The sequence below is a fragment of the Ovis canadensis genome, chromosome 2, assembly GCF_042477335.2.
Source record: "Ovis canadensis isolate MfBH-ARS-UI-01 breed Bighorn chromosome 2, ARS-UI_OviCan_v2, whole genome shotgun sequence".
In the NCBI taxonomy this organism is placed as follows: Eukaryota; Metazoa; Chordata; class Mammalia; order Artiodactyla; family Bovidae; genus Ovis; species Ovis canadensis.
Window position 1 is genome coordinate 106,946,033 of NC_091246.1, and position 21,234 is coordinate 106,967,266.

Sequence of the window (21,234 nt, forward strand, 5' to 3'; positions counted from 1 at the left end):
GGGATCGAACCCAGGTCTCCCACATTGGAGGCAGACGCTTTAACCTCTGAGCCACCAGGGAAGCCCAATAGGACTGTAGGAAGATTTTTTAAATTAACTTTTTTATTGGAGTATAGTTGATTTTATAGTATTGTGTTAGTTTCTGCTGTACAGCAAAGTGAGTCGGTTATGCATATACATATATCCCCTCTTTTTTAGACTCTATTCCCATATAAGGAATAGAGTAGCAGAGTATTGGCTAGAGTTCCCTGTGCTGTACATTTCAGTTCAGTTCAGTCGCTCAGTCGTGTCTGACTCTTTGCAACCCCATGAACCGCAGCAGGCCAGGCCTCCCTGTCCATCACCAACTCCCAGAGCCCACCCAAACCCATGTCCATTGTGTCCGTGATGCTATCCAACCTTCTCATCCTCTGTCGTCCCCTTCTCCTCCTGCCCTCAATCTTTCCCAGCATCAGGGTCTTTACAAATGAGTCAGCTCTCCACATGAGGTGGCCAAAGTATTGGAGTTTCAGCTTCAACATCAGTCCCTCCAATGAACACTCAGGAGTGATCTCCTTTAGGATGGACTGGTTGGATCTCCTTGCTGTCCAAGGGACTCTCAAGAGTCTTCTACAACACCACAGTTCAAAAGCATCAATTCTTCGGTGCTCAGCTTTCTTCACAGTCCAACTCTCACATCCATACATGACTACTGGAAAAACCATAGCCTTGACTAGATGGACCTTTATTGGCAAAGTACTGTCTCTGCTTTTTAAATACACTGTCTAGGTTGGTCATAACTTTCCTTCCAAGGAGTAAGCGCCTTTTAATTTCATGGCTGCAATCACCATTTGCAGTGATTTTGGAGCCCAGAAAAATAAAGTCTGCCACTGTTTCCACGGTTTCCCCATCTATTTCCCATGAAGTGATGAGACTGGATGCCATGATCTTAGTTTTCTGAATGTTGAGCTTTAAGCCAACTTTTTCACTCTCCTCTTTCACTTTCATCAAGAGGCTCTTTAGTTCCTCTTCACTTTCTGCCGTAAGGGTGGTGTCATCTGCATATCTGAGGCTATTAATATTTCTCCCAGCAATCTTGATTCCAGCTTCTGCTTCCTCCAGCCCAGCGTCTGTTGTTCCATGTCCAGTTCTAACTGTTGCTTCCTGACCTGTATACAGGTTTTTCAAGAGGCAGGTGAGGTGGTCTGGTATTCCCATCTCTTTCAGAATTTTCCAGTTTATTGTGATCCACACAGTCAAAGTCTTTGGCATAGTCAATAAAGCAGAAATACTGTGCTGTACAGTAGGTCCTTATTAGTCATTATTCTTGGGAGTTATTTTTTCTTTTTCTTTTTAATTGGAGTATTCTTGGGAAATTTAAATGAGATCATACATGTAATCCTCTCTGCCCAGTCAGAGTCACTCAACTATGTTAGCCACGATAATTGCTATTATCATAATCTTTATCTTGTGTGGGAGGGAGCTTTTTCAAAAGTCTTGGCACTTTTGTGACTCATGTTATAACCTAAGAAACTTCCCACTTTGAGAAAAAATGTCATTATGAGCTATGGTGTAGCCCTTGTATAACACTAGCTGAAAATTAGTCTTCCTGACAAGGAAAGTGGAGGCACTGCTCCAGAGGATGGCTGTTTAATGCAAATATGTTGCTGGTTAAGAGAGGAAGAAACACTGTGGTTCTTCTCCCTGTTAATCTATCAGCTTATGCATGCATGCTAAGGAGCTTCAGTCGTGTCTGACTCTTTGTGACTCTATGGACTGCAGCCCACCAGGCTCCTCCATCCATAGGATTTCCCAGGGAAGGATATTGGAGTGGGTTGCCATTTCCTTCTCCAGGAGATTTTCCTAACTCAGGATCAAACCCTGGTCTCCTGCATTGCAGGCAGTCTCCTGCATTGCTGGAGTATTCTTTACTGACTGAGCCACCAGGGGAGCCACAATAGAGGCTGATCAAACACTAATTCTTTTTAAATCTTCCCTTTAATTTTTTTGCATCATTTCCAAAATTTTACAAAGTCTTTCTCAGAAGTACATTAACTGCTATACTAACAAGTGTTAATGTAGTTCCTGTCTTTCCCCGAAAGGACTATAAAAACTTGCAAGGCTTTTAGGATTTAAGGCATGGATAGAAATACTCAACCCAGGTGTTTCTAAATCAACTTCCACCATCTCAAACGATGCTGTACTTGAACAGGTCTGGCAAAATGTCTTAGAACGTCATCTGTGTTTGTATCAAGTTATGTTACGTCCAGAATAAATGCATAAAATAAAGCAAAGCCTGCTGACATATTTATTTTCAGGACACTTCTGTCATATGAACTTTATAATCATATTTGAAAATCCAGCTGTAGAAAGGTATGTGTACTAGATGAATGGCTGTTGGTCATTTGCCAGACCACAAAATTGAACTGCATATAGTAAAGAAAATTACAAACCAATGTTGGAGCAGTTCATCCTTTCAAGTCAAATTCTTCAATTAATCACCTAATTGCTGTCAATATCAATATAATAACCCTTCTAACACCTATTAAAAATAAAAAAAGACTACAACATTTTTCTGAAATCTTGCTAAAAGTGATTTCTGGCTTTTAAAAGCCTTATCTAAAGTGTTTATATAAATATAAATGTCCTCTGTGGCCAATGTAATCAATTTTCCATTTTCAGTAAATTCCAGAGAACTCTGCCCTCTGCAAGAAGTGTTGGCTGGATATCCTGGTGGACTGGTTTTACTAGCAAAAGTGTTCGTTACAGAGGAATGTCTCCATGTGGGATAGACTTCAATTCCAGGAAGGCGACAGGTTCAAGCATAAGTATTATTTCTACCCAATTAAGAACAAAATTGTGTTTATTACCCCCAAAATACATTGCTTGAGCCGGGATTTATGGATCTGCATAACTGGACTAATTTTCTTTTTTAGGCTGAGACACTTTCTGGTGGTAGCCCTATGCTTTGAGCAAACATATGAACCAGAACTCTAAGTGGGTTATGGTTAATGCATACATCGCCGGAGATCTTTGGCAGTTCAAACATGAAACACATAAAATCTCTGCCACTTTGAGACCCAAGACCACTTGGGGAGATATTCTCTGTTTTAAATATGGTCATAAAAATGAAAGTGAATTTTATTTGATGAGAATGACGTGAAAAAAAAATTATACATTAGGTATTTGAGGAGTCAGTAAATGGGCTGAATGGAGCCAAGGCCTATTACATGTGGTCTAAGGAAATGTGTTTACAAGATGCGAGTGATGCAATTAATAGAATGGATCTAGCGCTGCCAATGCTGCAGGCTCTCAGGCTAAGCAAATGGTATCCCCGTTATATTCCCCTTCCATCCTTTGCCACTGCTTTCTCCTACTCCACTAAAATGAATGCCATGGTGCAGCTCAGAATATATTACCACACCAGGAGGAGCAATCTTAGATACAAGGACTCAATCTGTTTTCTCCTTGTTGCTCTAGCTTCTGTGAATACTACCAACCCTACGTGTGTGCTCAGTGGCTCAGTCTTGCCCAACTCTTGGTAACCCCATGGACTGTAGCCACCAGGCTCCTCTGTCCATGGGATTTCCCAGGCAAGAATACTGGAGTGGGTTGCCATTTCCTCCTCCAAGGGATCTTCTCAACCTAGGGGTTGAACCTCCATCTCCTGCATTGGCAGGCGGGTTCTTTACCACTGAACCACCTGGGAATCTTTACCAACCCTACAGAACTATCCTATTTGCCCTGCCCAGCTTTTTCCTAGTCTTCACTGTTGAACTACATTTTAATTCCTACTTCTTCAGCCTATGTTTGTCCCTTTCACTATTCTGGTTACACAGTCCTTTACATTTGTGTGGACTTAGTTGAGGATGGGAGGAAAGTAAGGATGGGTGTTTTGTCATATCTGAATATTTTTCTAGCAATCTTGCCCAAATTTTGTATTTTTGTATTGTAAAGTCAATGAAAATATGTGAGTGAATGAAGCACTTTTTCTATTCGAAGAAAGCATGTATTTCCTTGCCTGTGGGGCCTTCCACCCCGTTCACCACAACAAAGGTATAGGTAAGTTATAAACACACATGATGAATATGGGTGAGGGGCCATCAGCAGGGGTTTTCATGAGCTGGTGGAAAATGGAAATCAGATGGACAAGGATGATGCTACAGGAAGGAAAAGCGGAGGGTGAAGGTCCACCTACTGAGAGACTTACTGCTGAAGAAGGGGCTCCGGGTTTAGTGGAGGAGCTCCCCTAAAACATCCGAGTGCAGCAAGGGAAGGGAGACATGGGTTCCCAGAAATGAAGAGGCAACCCAGGAGAGGGACCCGGGAGAGTCCAGGACGAGCTGGATGGAGGAGGCCTAGAACGCAGCCGGCCGGGGTGGGAACAAGAGGATGGGACACTCCATGTGGGAAGGTTCTAGGAAACAGAAAACACAATACAAGAGATTAAAATAGTGTATAAACAGATTAGCAGGATGGGTACATAGCACTTAAGAATGCTAATTCTTCCTATTCCATAATAGGTGGTCGAGTGATAAAATCAAAAGTAGACCAAATGAGCAAAAACTAACCTGATTATTTACAAATACAGTTAAAACACCGGAGAAAGACTTAAAATGGTCAAGATATTTTCCTCTGGGGAGTGGGGCTCAGGTGAAGAGCTGTAGGGATAAGAAGCCTCAGCAATCATTTTAATCTAATTTAAAAAATAGTAAATACAATGATGACATCATAATATAATAGTATAATAATATAGGTATTGATACTAATTAGTAGAGATCTACAAAGTGAATATATTCAATTAAGGCAAGTGTATACTTAAAAACTCCTATAGAAAATATAACTTTTGTGAACATAAAGTCAGAAATAGATACCAATTACCGTAATCACTGCATATCTTAAAAACTTATCCCAAGGAAATAATATGTACCATCAAAGATGTACATGTAGGAAGGCTTATATGGGCACTTCTTCTATTTAGGAACTTTATAAACCAGTAAAATGGACAATAGAGAAATTATTTAAAAGATTATGGTATCATGCCCAGCACATTGAAGGTCAAATGACTGTTAAACTTCTAGGACAGAATAGTGTGAAAAATCCATATTTTATATTCAGAAATATAATAACATGGAAAATGATCACTAGTCCCATGAAAAAATTAAAATTATATCTGAAATATAATCTCCATTTAATAACTCACACAATTCACATGAATGTGCACATAGAAAAATAAAAAAGATAACACCAAAATATTAACAAAGTTTAAGGTGCTCTTTGTACTTTTTTTTTAAGGGCATAAATTTATTTTTTTTCTAATTTTATTTTTTTTTTACTTTACAATACTGTAATGGTTTCAAAATGAGGAGAAAATGAACATGTGGTACTTTGAAAATGTGAAAATCAGAGAGTGCTATATAGTAAAATAAAACCATAAAAGATTGTATTTCTTACATAGTCATTTTAATAAGAAGCATGAAAGCTGAAACTATAATAAGTTTTCTTATCTAAAAAATTTGTGTTTGCATATTCTTTTTGACCTCAGGGTAGAGGATGTTATTTGTAACTCATCCAAACTCATCTTTTAAAGTTTAACAAGACAGTTCAGTAGTCTATTTTTACTATAAATCTATCTTGAGCAAGAATGTTGATAACCTGAAGGTTAACATATATTCATTAGCATTTTTTTTACTAAGTCAGAGAACAACATAATCCAAACAGTCTTATCCTTTCTCTAAACTTAAAAAAAAAAAAAAAGGCAAAAAGTCATGGACTACCTTTTGAACTTTTCCCTTCAGTTTCTCATAACAGCTTTCATTTTCCCATGAGTACAGTACATTCTTAAAGCTATAAAGTGTGAGAACATTATCCTGAAAGCAAAATGTTATTGTTAAACTACCAGATATATTTTAACACTGACTACTTTATAACTTTGAAGATACACTGAAAACAATTTAAAAACACATGTCTCCTTTAACTTTAGCTTTTACAACTTAAAATCAACTAAAACTGGACCAAGAGGGGAAGAGGTAGCAACTTATCTGAACATTCTTAGGACCAGCTCTTTTTAAAATGTAATTTTTTTGTGTGTTTGAGAAAAGTGCTTTCCTGTGTATTCTCCTACTCCTCCTGATTTACTTTCCTGATAAAATGGGAAGTATAGTTGTCACAGGGTTTCCCCAGTGACTCAGTGGTAAAGAATCTGCCTGAAATCGAGGAGATGCAGGTTCAATCCCTGGATCGGGAAGATTCCCTGGAGAAGAACCCACTCCAGTATTGCAACCCACTCCAGTATTCCTTCCTGGGAAATCCCATGGACAGAGGAGCCAGGCAGGTTACAGTCCATGGGGCTGCAAAGAGACATGACTTAGTGACTAAACAACAACATAGTTGTAATAATTCTTTACATCCTAATCTTAAACGTTAAAGGCTCACTGTTGTTATTGTTCTTAAATGATGGTTTGGACCTGAAAATTTAAGAACAATTGATACCTTCCATGTTGAAGCTAATCTGCTTGAGTTGTGTAACTGTATCTTTTACATGTGTCAAAGTATTAGGGTTAAGAAATCATATATATCAAATAGTTCTTGTCATGAGAAAATAAAGAAATGAGGTTGATTTTTCAAAAGTTACACATAATTTTCTGGGTACGTCATTACACCCATAAGGTCTCTAATAATAGCAGTGTACTGTTTCATGGCAGTGAAAATCCACAAAGAGACCTGGCTTTGCAAGAAGCTTCCTTCAGCATCTTAAATGCTGTGAACACATACCTTCCTCTGTGGGTTCCACATGGCAGCTTTTCACTCAGGCACAAGCAAGTATATCAACTCCAGAGCCACACCCTCACATCACACTGAACAGAGTTAAGAGTCTTTTCTGGTAGCTATGGAGGCAAGGGAAGGAAACTCGTCTTCCCCAGAAGACCAAGTTCTTTGCCTACAGTTGAGTGGCCTGCTCATCTGTCAATCAGTGTCTGGGAATCAGTAGAATGAGTTATAAGGCAAGTGGGCTTATACCTGAAGTCATTTTGCTTGAGGCTTAGGGCTTCCCTGGTGGTTGTATGGTAAAGAATCCCCTGCTAATGCAGGAGACACAAGAGATGCAGGTCAAGAATACCCCCTGGAGAAGGCAATGGCAACCCACTCCAGTATTCTTGCCTGGAAAATCCCATGGACAGAGAAGCCTGGCAAGTTACAGTCCATAGGGTCACAAGAGTCAAACATGACTTAGTGAGTAAACAACAACAACACATGGCTCAGAAAGGGAAAGTATTGTTACCCACTAGGAAATTTGGGTAAATCCCCCAAAGAAAGTTAAGCGTGAGAGCAGACAGCAAATGTGTCTACAATCCCCACCACCATTAAGTAGATTATTCCACATTAATAATTACTTATTCACTTTTCAGAGAAAACAAACAAAATGAAAAGACAAACAAAAAACAACAACAAAAACCCCAACCAATTTTATGGTCTTTAATTCCAAAACCAAAATGAACAATGTCATGGTTTTGACTTGAAGATAGGCCCCAGTTGATGAATCCATGCACAAAGGTTGCCTTTTGATATCACTGGGAGAACAGAGGAAACAGGGCCAGTCCCAGGACATAGCAGAGACCATCTTTAAGTAGTTCAAAGAAAAAGGGCTGTAGTTGAGTCTTTTAGAACTTTGTAAAACCACTGCCAGAAAACTGATTGCTACTATGAAGCAACTAAATCACTGAGGTAGACATTATACTAAATTGGTATCAACCAGTATAAAGGAGCCCAGTCAACAAATCAAAATATTTATCTGAAGTGATCTGTTGGATGTTATTTATCCTGCTGGACCCACTGGAGACAGGGCGCTTTAAAGTGACTCCATGGGACTGCTGTCAAAGCTGTCAGGTGATTATCACCTATCCAAGGCAGAAACACCCTTTCTTCCTTATCCAGTCAGTGTCTCTCTCTTCTGTCCCCTCTTCATCTCCAATGCTCTTTCTTTACCTTCAGCCTCGTTTCTCTCCTGGACCCTGTAAGCATTCTCTAACTAGTCCCCCAGCCTCCAGCTTTGCCCTCTCCTTGTTCCTCCTCAAACACTACCAGGGACATCTTCCTAAAATAATATTCTAGTCCTCGTGGCTTCCCATTGTTTCTCAAGATAAAGCTCCTTAGGATAATATATAAGATTCTACCTCTTCAGCCTCAGTTGTCACCAGTGGTTACTATTTTTGTTGGCAATTTGATGAAATGTTACTATAAATACTATGAATATCCTTATAAATTCTGTCAATACTTATGAGGGAATTTATCTGAGGTATATGCTGCGGGGCAGCATTGCTACTTCATAGGACACGCACATCTTACAAGTTTTTTGCCAAACTGTCTGCAAAGTCATTGTACTGACTACACTTCAATCAGATATTTAAGACTTGGTTGACCACACCCTTAATAAAACTTAGTAATGACAAAATTTTGCACATTGACTGTATTTTTTTATTGTATATTGCTCATTCAGGATGTCTTTTCTCAGTAACTCATCTTTTGTATTCTATTGGAATATTTATTTAGGGATGTTCCTTTTAGATGCTGAATACTAACTTGTTGGTTATTCCTACTAAAAAAAATTCTGCTTTGTCATCTCACATCTTATTTTGATAGACTGAAATATTTTTAAGGGATTCTCAAATTTGTATTTCAGTGGTAAAAATCACATTTGTAAGAATAAAATTTACAAATGGAGACAGAGGCATCAGCTGGGAGTCATGGGGGACGAGTGCTCAGATTTCCTGGGGCTCCTCTCACGGTTTCTGTGCTTCCTACCAAAGTCTTCCAGGAACTTCTGGAACCTCCACGGGTTCCATAGTGCCCAGTTTGAGAACCAGTACCCTAGGGCAAACTTCCCTTCACAGGAGAAGAAACCAAGCTCAGAGGTTGAGCTATCTGCCCCAAGAACTCTGATGGTGGCTTCCTCCACCACAGCTATCAGGAAGGAAAGGCTGGGGAAATATGCCTGCACAGTGGCCTTGGTCTCAGAGGATCGCCCTCCTTCTCCAGCACGGTCACTCCTGTAGTTTGGCTTCCAGGTGTGTGCAACCTGAGGGCTTCAGGCAGTGCTGCTCCAGAGTGACCCTGCACCCATGGACTCTGTGTGGCCAGCTCACCTCTGCAATCTCAATCAGCTCCACTGTAGACATTTTATGTGACATTAAAGAAGAAATGTGAGTGCTGGAACCACTGTCTTCGCACACTCTGTTGGGGAAGATCAGAGCTCACAGAGTGGGTGAGGTGGAGAAGGAGAAAGTAGAAAATACAGATGTGCAAAGATCTGGCCATTCTCCATGACCCACCGTCAGGTCTCTTGCCATTGAGGTGGAAGGGGCGCTCCAGGTTGCAGGTGCATCTCCAGTTGGTATGAAGCAGCTGAACAAGCCCTCTGGAGATGGACACTGGGCTTGACAGTCAAGCCAGAGCCACCAGCACTAACTCATGCCTCTGTGAACTCATCCTGTGTTTCATCCATATGAACATCTATATCATCTTGAGAGGCACAAAGGGTATTGGTTTTGGAACTGTTAAGGCCCTTTAACATTGACAGCATTTCCACAGACAGGTCCAGACAGTTGCCCCTCAACATACATACCTGGGCTTTGTGGACAGACATCCTGTGGGATGGCAGGGAGTGGAGAGATGGGATAGCAGGGCAGTCATGAGCCCCAACCACCTCTCCTGCACACACACCATGGCTGCCCGCACTGGCCCAAGCCCCAGTGCCCGATTCTCATTCCCTCCAGACTGGAATGCCTGCAGAGCTGTCTCCTCCTTCTCAGTGAGATTTCTGGGCTCTGCCATGTCTATGGTTCTCTTTACCCATCACATCGTTTCCTGTTTTGGCTAGTTTAAGCCACGCCATTTGTGCAGGAGGTGGAGGATGCTGGGGGTGCTCAGCCAAGTACCTTCCAGCCAACACATCTGCAGGGAGGGCTACCTTCTGCATGAACAACCAACCCTCCAGGAAGTCACCATCTTTCTAGTTAGTAATTCAACTCCCATATGTCAATTTTATGTTTTCTTTTATGACCTGTGCAATTTGAGTTAAGAACTATTTCCACAAAGATCATCTTTTCCAGTGCTTCCCTAACGTTCATATGCATATTTTTAAATGCAGATTTAGTTTGCACGTGATGCTGGTGCTGCTGCTCACAGACCTCACTTTCATTTCTATTTCTATATTTATGTCTTTAATCTACCTTTAAATGACTGAATGGTATAAAATGAGGCTCTAATTTAATCTCCCCCACCCCATGACAGTCAGGCCTTCCTAAAACTATTCACTGAATGTAGTGTAACACATGCTCAGTCGTGCATGACTCTGAAACCTCATGGACTGTAGCCCTCCAGGCTCCTCTGTCCATGGGATTCTCCAGGCAAGAATACTGGAATGGGTTGCCATTTCCTTCTCCACAGGATCTTCCCAACCAAGCGATCTAACCCATCTCCTGCATTGGCAGGCAGATTCTGAGTCACCAGGGAAGCCCGTATTCACTGAATAGTCCATCCTTTTCCCACTAGTCAGTAATGCAGTTCATCATAATCGTTATTCTGTGTTGAGTCTGGTAGGAAGCTCTGTACTCTGCTTATTGCAATAGCCTATTTTTCTGCCCTGCAATACCATAACTACTTAGCAATCATAGTTACTGTTATAATTACAACAGTTTTATAATAATTTCAAATACCTTTTAGGAAACCTCTTTAAAAAATAAATAAATGTTTAAAGCCAAAATAATGACAATGTTTTGTGGAATTAAAACATGTAGAAGTAAAATGCCTAACAAAAAAGGCATGAGGGGTGAATGTACATGTAGTTATAATATTCATATACTATACTTGAAGTGGTATAATATTACTTGAAAGTAGCCTGTGGTAAGTTAAAGATGTATCCTACAAACCTGTAGCAACTACACACATAAATATAAAGTATAATTAGTAAGTCAAGAGATAAAATAGAAATATTAAAAAGTACTCAACTAATGCAAAATAATGCATAAAAAGAGGTTAAGAAAAGAATTAAGAACAAATGGGAAATAAGAAAACAAATAAGGTGGTATATTTAAACCTAACCATGTCCATAATCAAGTTAAATGTAAATGATCTAAACACTCCAGAGATTTACAGACTGCATGAAAGAGCAAGGACAGAGTATATATTCTCTTCAGGAAAACCACTTCAAATACATTAAAAGTAAAAAGATGGGGAGTAACACCATAATACTTTCTAAAAGAAAGTTGGAGTGGATATATTAAATCAGACAAAGTAGATTTCCAGATGAGAGAATATTACTCAAGATAAAGAGGGCCATTTCATAGTGATAAAGAAATAAATTTATCATGAAGAAATAACAGCCCAAAGTGTTTATGAATCTATATAACAACAGATTCAAAATACAGGACAGAACTGAAAGAAATGAGAATTTTTTGCAGCCTTCAACTACAGTTATAATTGAGATTTCAACACTCCTGTTCCAACAACTAATAAATTGATCAACTGAATGTCATTAAAATTTAAAACTTCTGCTCTTTAAAAGTACCTAGTTAAGGGAAATGAATTTGAGAAGTCAGAGAGTAGGAGAAAAATCTTTGCAAAACAGGTATTCAATAAGGGACTCCTACAACTCAGTAGGAAGACAAACCACTCAATATAAAAATAGGGAAAAGAAGAAACTTTCACCAAAGAATATACACAGACAGCAAATAAAGACATGATACTCAACATCTTAGAGAAATGCACACTAAAACCACCATGAGAGGGACTTCCCTGGTGGTTCAGTGCTGGAGAAGCTGTCTGCCAATTCAAGAGGCACGTTCAGTCCCTGACCTGGGAAGATCCCACAGGCCACAGAGCAACCAAGCCTGTGCGCCACGGCTATTGAGTCTATGCTCTAGAGCCTAGGAGCCGCAGCTACTAAGCTCACTTGCCCTATAGCCCATGCTCTGCAACAAGACAAACCACCACAATGAGAAGCCTGCGCACTGCAACGAGAGAGTAGCTCTCACTCGCCACAACTAAGAGAAAAGCCAGAACAGCAATGAAAGTCCAGTACAGCCAAAAACAAATAAAATTGTTTAAAAAAAAACACCATGAGGTACCATGTTGTCACCTCCTGTTTACTATCACTGGTGAGGAGGAGTGTCCTACCTTAGGGTGACGGAGATGATCTCAGGACAGGTGAGATCTCTTAACAGTTTCTAAATTAGGTGTGCTCACCACCTGTAGGAAGAGAATGCTGCAGGCCAAGCGGAGCCATGTGAGGGTTGCGCTTGGAAACTGACTAGCCGGGGTCACACACCCACCAAAGGACTGACAAAACCAAGTGTTGGTGAGGATGTAGAGCAAGTGGAACTCTCAGACTGCTGGTGGGAAAAGTAACGGCACAGCCACTTTGGAAAACAGTGTAGCAGTTTCTCATAAAAGTTAAACATAACCTATCACATGACCCAGCCATTCCATTGCTAGGTATTTACCCAAGAGAAGCAAAAGTGTATTTTTAAATAGACTTGCATCCTAATGTCCACAGCAGCTTTCTTCATAACATTCCCAAACCAGAAATAACCCAATGTCCATCAACTGATAAGTCATCTAGAAACTGTGGTATTTCCACACAATGAAATATGGCTCAGTGATATAAGGGAAAGAACTTGCCCTTATACAACATGTTGCTCCTGCTGCTGCTAAGTTGCTTCAGTCGTGTCCGACTCTGTGTGACCCCAAAGACGGCAGTCCACCAGCAGCCTGGTGGCTCCCCCGTCCCTGGGATTCTCCAGGCAAGAACACTGGAGTGGGTTGCCATTTCCTTCTCCAGTGCATGAAAGTGAAAAGTGAAAGTGAAGTCATTCAGTTGTGTCAGACTCTTCACAACCCCATGGACTGCAGCCCACCAGGCCCCTCCGCCCATGGGATTTTCCAGGCAAGAGTACATGAGTGAACCTCAAAAGGAAAATACTGTATAATTACATTTATGTGAAATTTTAGAAATGGCAATATTAAAATGACTGAATGCAAACCAATGGTTGTTAAGACAAGGGTGGAGGTGGAGGACTAGGTACAGAGCAGCATGTTCTAGATCTTGATTAGGAAAGTAATCGCATGAACATAAAAACTCACTGAATTCTGTTAACTGGTGAATTAATTTAAAACATTTGTATGTAATTAAAAAAATTTTAATTTTTGGCTGTGCTGGGTCTTCTTTGCTGAGCACGGGCTTTCTCTAGTTTCAACGCATGGGCTTTTCATTGCAACGGCTTCTCACTGCAGCAGCGGCTTCTTTATTGCAGAGAATGGCCTCCAGGGCATAAGCTTCAGTAGTTGTGGTACTCCGACTTAGCCGCCCTGAACTTCCAGACCAGGAATGGAACCCTTGTCCCCTGCATTGGCAGGCGGATTCTCAACCACTGGACCACCAAGGAAGTTTTATTATATGTAAATTATTCCACAATCAGGCTGATGAGAAAACAAGAAGGAAAAACCCTCAAGGCCTTAGGTTCCTACTGTCAACAAACTACCCCAAGTCAGCTGCAAGCCCTCTGAATTTTTGCTTCCTCTTCTTTAGGTCCGTAAGAATTTCTTTCAATTTCTTGTGATAAATATATAGTGCATTTCCTCCAGAATGTTTGATGGTTTCTTGCAGGAGTTTAAAAAATTCTTTTAATATCTTGTCATATTGCTGCAAGCAGAAATCTCACTTTTTTTTTTTTTTCCGGTAAAAATTCTCTGGCTTTTAGTGCTTTAAATTAGACCTACCTAGTTTTGTGCACGCTTTTAAAATTATGGTAGTTTCTAAAAATTGCTCACCGTTTTTATTGGGAGAAACTTACTGCATTAAGGCTCAGAAATATTCATGCTTTAAGTATGGGAAATTATGTTAAAAATAATCAACTTATAAATTCATGCTACATATTATTTTCCACATTTAAATACATTACCAGATATAGCAAGATGATATAACTTCTAAATGGCTGATGTTAAATTGAAATTAAGATGTCAGATTCAGAAATCAGTAATTATGACACCCTCCTTTATCTTCATACCCATCCATAATATATAACTCAAATTATTTATGCATCTGGGATACTTATTGAATAAATGCTTTTTTTTTGGCTATACTGGGTCTATGTTGCTGCCATGGGCTCTTCTCTAGTTGAGGTAAGCAGAGGCTACTGTCTAGCTGTGGTGTGACAGCTTCTAATTGTAGTGGCTTATTGCAGAGGACAGGCTCTAGGTGCTCAGACTTCAGTAGTTGAGGCATGTGATTTCAGCAGTTGTGGCTGCCAGGTTCGAGAGCCTATAGGCTCAGCAGCTGTGGTGTACAGGCTTTAGTTGCTCCGCAGCATGTGGGATCCTCCCATCAGGGATCGAAGCCATGTCTCCTGCAATGGCAGGTGGATTCTTTACCACTGAGCCATCAGGGGAATCCAAGTGCTCTATCCTTAATCTTAAAATGTTGAGTTGAATATTTCATATTAAAATTTTTTTTAATCAAATAATTTTTGTGATTTGTGAACTTTAGAGACAAATAAGACATTCATACTACTACAAGTATTAGATATAAAAACCATAATCAAATGAGTATGGATTGTGAAAGATCCCCTCCCATCCCAATAAATCTGCATGTTCTCTGTGTCACTACTGCTGTCTTTTATCACTCTGAGTGAGTAGGGTAAGAAACCTGACATTTTCACTAGATGACCTTGGGAATTGTTAAAAAGTAAAAATTAAACCTATAATGTTATTGGATCTCAGAAAGTGTTGTAGTTTGTAAAATTGACAAGCTTCATTTACTTTTTAATGCCTCCCCAAGTGCCTGTCAACGATGTAAAGCTGTAGGAATGAGTAGCATGAAATGCAGCCTCCAAAGTCTTGAAGTTTTATTTTTCAGGGAATGTATTACATGTTAAAACACGACATTACAAAGTGTTAGAGTGAAACAAACAAACAAATGTAGAGCCATTTTTTCCAACTTAATATTCCTATATGCCTATATGCCTATAATTTTCATAGAGTTGACATTACTTCTTACTTCACCTTATGAATTCTCAGTGTTTCTATCTGATCTCTATCCAGATGTATTCAGAGCACAGCATAGGTAGGGCCACACCAGGTGCTGATACCTTTGTGAGCAGTATAATAAATACCTTTCATCCCACTTAGGGGAAAATTAAGGGGATGGAGTTCGTGAAAATTCTAGTTAACTGCAGGTTTAATTATGTAGCTCCAAATAATCTCACCAGGAGTCCCCTTCCTTACTTTCTTAAGAACTTCAAGTGGCTGGTTTATGGTTTCAAGCTACTCACCAAATCACCTAAGAGGAAAAAGTTTTCTACCATTTCCAGGAGAGTTAAAAGAATAATAAATAACTTCAATGAAGTCAAATTTGCTTTCTTTTCCCCAAAAAATTACATTGTCAAAGTAGTAAGATTCTTTGTAAGTGTAAATGCAAGGTGTTCTTATGAGTTGTTTTCATTAATTCCTGTGTAAGTTTGTTAGATAAAAGTATGAAAAAATTTAGATTCCAAATTCTACTAGACAATATGACATCTTTTATTATATTTTCAATAGAAATTTATATTTGGCACACTTAATGTATATCAGGAAATTTAAAATGTTTAAAATCTTTTAATTGGTATTCATGGCTTCCCTGGTGGCTCAGTGGTAAAGAATATACCTGCCAATGCAGGAGACGCATGTTCTATCCCTCTGTCAGGAAGATCCCCTGGAGAAGGAAATGGCAACCCACTACAATATTCTTGCCTGGGAATTCCATGGACAGAGGAGCTTGGCGAGCTACAGTCCATGAGGTCACAGAGTGGACACAACTTAAGAGCCTAAACAATAACAATTGGTATATGTGTATACTACATAAAGGAGAGAGAGGGGAAAAAGAGACCATGAGAAAAGAAGATAACTTCTCTTTTGTGCAAAAAAGATTCCAAAACATTTCTTTTTAAAACTTGAATCTGATTTTTCAAAGGGAAAATAAGATCCTATATTTTACAGGAAACCACATATCTTAATAAAAGATAAAATACCAGCATATAAACCACAAGGTGGTGCTACAATTCCATGCCTACAGATACTAAATTTTTAGAAGTTTCATTGATAAAGGTGGTTTTTCATAATCTCTTGGTTTATAACTTTTTGCAAATGAAAGAAATAAAGCTAAATGAATTCATTAATTCTAGAAATATTTACTGAAGCTACTAAACTCAAAGTTGTATGCTAACTTCAAAAGTTCATAATTTTTAAGTATGATGACTCCACATGTCCCTGTATTAGAATAATTAAAATATTTTTTAGGTTACTTATACTTAGAATTTTAACTTACTATTAATGTTTCACATGTGGCAAATATCAAATTACATTATATAAACATATGAGTAAATAAAATAATTCATCTAGTTATTTAAAATGAATTCCACTTTTCTCTAAGTTCATCTAAGATTATTTTCTCTCTCAAAAAGAATATAACTTCCCATCATTTAAAAAAACAAACAAACAAAAATACTCATTGTGTATCTTGTAATACTGAACGGCCACCATCTGTGTCTGAGCTGCTGGTCTTAAAATGTGTTACAGAATAGAGTACTAAAACACTCAACACATTTTTCACAACTGTCCAACTTGCTGCCAAACACAAAAGGAGAATCATGCCGTGACTTCCTCAACATTAATTGAAAATGTGTTGCTGCCTTTTGACTGCGCATGAAACAGTTGTATATTTTAAACTTCAATGAGTATTTTCAAATTTTCATTACAACATATTCATTAGTACAGATGGCAAGATGGTAGGTATGAGAGCCTCCTAGGGACAACATGCAAGTCCCAGGTGGAGCGTTTCCAACAGGATGTAAACCATGGTCCTCAAGCCTGTACTTTAAAAAACATATTATTCACCACACTGCCAACAAATGTCGACACAAAAATATAGTGCTGGAATGACTTCACGCTCTAAAAGAAGTGTACTGGCACCTTAGCTGTCCTAATAGCAAAACAGTAAAGCAGTATAATCAAAGCACAAAAATATTTAAGTATTTATTCAATATGGAACCAAAAAGCAAATATACCAAATGGAATTCAAATTCTAATAAGAACATTCCAGTGTATTGAAATTGCATAGAGAACTCTTTAAAATATACAACATGTACAGTAGCCAAAGTCCTAGAGAAGTTCATGCAGACAATTCTATAATTAGTGATTTGGACATTTCAGTAACTCTGCAGTTTCTTCAAACCTGAAATATAATAAATAAATAATATATTAAGTAAATAACTAATCCATAGTGAGGTGTAGGATTTAGGTTGCTGAAATTATGCTTTTGAGCCTTAAATAAACTTCAGTGCCTATTTATAGGTACAAGTACTGTTAATAAGTATACTGGGGCCAGAAGGGAAAGTAAAATAACTAGAGTCAATTTTAAGTCTTTAAATCATGGAGCATAAGTTATTTCAGCACATTTCAAATTTCAAAAAAATATATATATAGTTTTTTAAAGTAGTAGGCTGCATGATAACCTTACATAATTTCATATTTTATTTCAACTTCTCTCTAAAAAATACACATAATTTATATTAGATCAAAGTATCATATTCAGTATTATCATACCAACAACTTTCTGAAAAAGACTAGCAACACTTTAACAATACTTATATGCCCCCACACCATTCATCTACATACATAAAATTTAACAGTTTGACAAACTAGTTATCAAAAATAGATAATTTCTTGATTAACTATTAATATCAACCAAAAATATCATCACACTCTTTAATCTGCAATTAATTTCATTAACAATGTTTTACATCGCTTGTTGGAAACAAAAACAGTGACTCATCTCACAAACACATAACTGTAGATGGATTTATTATTCACTGGAGTCTTGAAGGAAATTCCACACCTGATTGAGAGACCTTCAAGGTTTGAAACACACATGTACGTTCTTTATATACTGTAATCCAACACAATTCCCTGTAGAGAAATGAATCTCTGTTGCCCTTTTCTGGTTACTTACATTTTTTTCATCCTTTCCATTTTCTGCATTGTTGTTTCCTTTAATTTAAAAAGCAACAAATTTAGGCGATTTCTCAAAGTAAACCATAATCCAAGATGGACCGTGAACATATAAAACACAGTCTAAAACACTGCACTAAGTACTGTTTATTTATCACAAAGAATTTTTATGAGATTGAGATTTATAGTTTCACTATTTGTCTTGCCAATGGCATCTACAACTAAATCTAATGCTTACTTTTTCTGGCATTACAAAGGAAATCATGTAAGTGGTTGCCAGATTCTTCTTACCTCTGAGATCTCTTTCAAACCACAGTAATTAACAGTTGAGGTTCTGGGAGTTGAATTTGATGACACCGTACTATAACCAAAGGATAAAGGAATATTTGCATGCCTTTCCTCTTTGCTTTTTCTATCTGTGGAGAAATTAATTTTTAGATTAACTTTTCCTTTCATGGGAGAGTCAAATATCTAAAATTTTATGTATAGAGGGAAGGAAAATAAACATCTCAATATAAAATGGCTACTGGTATAGGTCTAGATGAGTCTTTAATATTCTTTTAGGATAATGACCTGCACATGAAGATCTAGATGTTAAAAACTGGCCAATAAAAATCAAGAAAAGTAATATTATCTTTATCATGATAGCAATCAACTGAATATACAAGTTAATGTATTTTTAAATATAGGCTACCGACCCATGAATTTTCTTTTCTTAAAATAGTGGCAATTATTACTAAAACTGACTGTATATACTTCCTAAAAATCAAGAAACATTCTACCCTTAGTTGATATGTATGGAAAAAATTGCTTAAAATTCAGGGTTCACAGATTCATTTCTCTATATAACTGAATAACTTTCCTTTTCCAGTATCCTGATATTATTCATTCAGCAAAATGATGGCAAGTCTTTCCTACAACTGAATCAATTATAGAACATCACAGAAAAGACAAGTGTCTGTCCAATCAACCCCATAAGCCCTGCATTTTCAGTCATGGTACATATGCAAAAACAAGGGCCCCCCCCAAAAAAAATCAGGTACCCATTTAAACTATTTTACACAGTTTACCATAAGCCTACACAGACAATCTTTGTATTGTGGAACAGAATATTACCACATGAGAACTTTAGGCTCTCATCAAGCCACAGTCTCTTGCCTGTTGGCTCCATTCCTCTACTCACTCATCAGCATGAACTTCACAGAAACCACCCCCAACCCAACATGATTCTAAGATCAGATTGGTGAACTGCTACTCTCAGCATCAAAAGAAGTCAAACCCTCTTCTTCCAGGTAGCATGTATAGGTAAGATATAATGTAGAAACTTCATAAATTTGACTCTTAATTGATCAGGGTCAGACTAAAAATTTTTTGAGACAAGTATTCACCTCATTCCTAATCTATAATCCATGTCAGACAGTAGTCTGTCTGCTCATCACTCTGAGTCCTAGCGCAGGTCTTAAACTTGGTTCTGTGTTTAACTAAGGGGTTAATAGTATGTGCTGCAATATGTTATTTAAAAAGTTTAAGCCCAAACAGGCAACAATGAACTTGGCAAAGACAATGTTTGCAAATAGCAGGCATTCAGTATTCTTGCAGGGCATGAAAACTTGATGTCTACCGTAAATATTTACTGGGGACAAAAATACAGACATTATGTGGACAGACCATAAGATAAAGTTCTTGCTCTCAAGGGTCTTGGAACTGAGCTTAGAAATTTGTTGAGTAATGAATAATAAAGAGAAAAAAAGCCAACTTTTACCAAATCTGAAACTTGTAGTCTATAATAAATTTAGTGCCAGAAACAGCATCTCTAATAACTGTACCTAATAACCTAAATATTGAAATTGCTCTCTGTGGAATGAAACTGGCATGTACACTAAGTATGCAGTGCTGAGAAGAAAACGTCAGAGCTAATTTGCCTCAATTCAAACACGTCCGATCATTCAGTAGCTATGCAGCTTTTGGCAGTTAAATCTCTCTCTTCCTCATCTGTAAAATGTGGATAATAGAGCACTTGTATTGTCCGAGAATTAAATTTTTATTACTATAGCTTGATTATGAATTCTCAGTTGGAAAAATATCTCTTCTGCAAATATGATTTACTTATAATGTGAGATAAAATTTAGACCTTTGTCTTTTCAAAAAGTGTAAGAATCGAAAAAAAAAAAAGCTATCACTGAAAAGCAGCTTAGAAACCTTATCCCTGCTGTTCAGTCACAATGGAAATGCCAGTAGCCAAAGAAGTTAAGGGACATGGCGACTGCCCCAATTTTAGGTCCTTCACATTCTATCATCATCGGTGAACTGTTGAAATATAAGAGGTTTTTAACACATTACACGTTACTGACAAATGTGTTTTTTTCTTCTACATATATTATTCACATATGTGAAAGTTATTATGTGTTAGGCACTCAGTCATGTCCAGCTCTTTGTGATCCCATGGACTGTAGCTGCCAGGCTCCTCTGTCCATGGGATTTTCCAGCCAAGAATACTACAGTGGGTTGCCATGCCCTTCTCCAGGGGATCTTCTGACCCAGGGATTAAACCCAGGTCTCCTGCATTGCGAACAGATTCTTTACCATCTGAGCCACCAGGGAAGCCATTCCTGGTGAAAGTTATTGTTAAATTTAAATGAGAAACTACAGAGGTCCATTTATTATTCTAAAGCACTTTGCAAATAAAAGAATAAAATGCCTCTACAAGTTTGCAATTTTGTACATTAGAATTTATTTCACTACTATATGTAAGTTGGCTTTTCTAGAAACTCTTGACTTGTCTATAAGTTCAGTATTTTCTTTCTTCTTAGGAGTTTTGCAATTTCTAAAAAATAAGGTTTCAGGGATTAAAATAATCAAATACTATAAAAACATTTTTGTGAGATCTCCTAATCATATCACCAATTCCAATACACCAAGAGCTCACCTGGATTGAGACTGTCCATGTCACTACTGGAAGCATAGTCTTCACTCATCTCATTAAACTCTATATATTCATTATTCTGAAATAATGCAATTTAGTATTTAGAATAAAATGAAAACATATGTTCTCAATTTATATTCTTACTGCTAAGCATAACATATATATGCTTACTTTTATTTTATTTATAAGCAAAACATAAATATCTCTACATATAAAAATTGATCTTTCTGGTAATGATAACCCTGTATGCGAGACAGCAAAAGAGACGCAGATGTACAGAACAGACTTTTCGA

The 21,234-nt window shown here is 37.9% G+C and overlaps 2 protein-coding genes across 25 annotated transcripts in view; one reads left to right on the forward strand and one right to left on the reverse strand.

Annotated features, from left to right (window-relative positions):
* The window catches only part of FBXO8 (F-box protein 8), a 91,094-nt gene that overhangs the window by 15,117 nt on the left and 54,743 nt on the right, over positions 1 to 21,234 (forward strand). The window lies entirely within an intron of this gene.
* CEP44 (centrosomal protein 44) overlaps positions 2,811 to 21,234 on the reverse strand; it is a 35,482-nt gene continuing 17,058 nt past the window's right edge. For 7 of the 24 annotated variants that reach the window (XM_069574203.1, XM_069574205.1, XM_069574201.1 and 4 more), the window contains 4 exons: positions 20,945 to 21,020; positions 18,310 to 18,434; positions 18,020 to 18,057; positions 14,865 to 17,242 (listed from right to left, as the gene is read on the reverse strand). In XM_069574203.1, coding sequence (XP_069430304.1) covers positions 17,200 to 17,242; positions 18,020 to 18,057; positions 18,310 to 18,434; positions 20,945 to 21,020 — 282 coding nt within the window. In that variant the 3' untranslated portion in view covers positions 14,865 to 17,199. Of the gene's footprint in view, positions 4,397 to 14,864; positions 17,243 to 18,019; positions 18,058 to 18,309; positions 18,435 to 19,980; positions 20,843 to 20,944; positions 21,021 to 21,234 lie in introns of those variants that run through there. The other 17 variants (XM_069574197.1, XM_069574196.1, XM_069574195.1 and 14 more) reach the window with 4 other exon arrangements.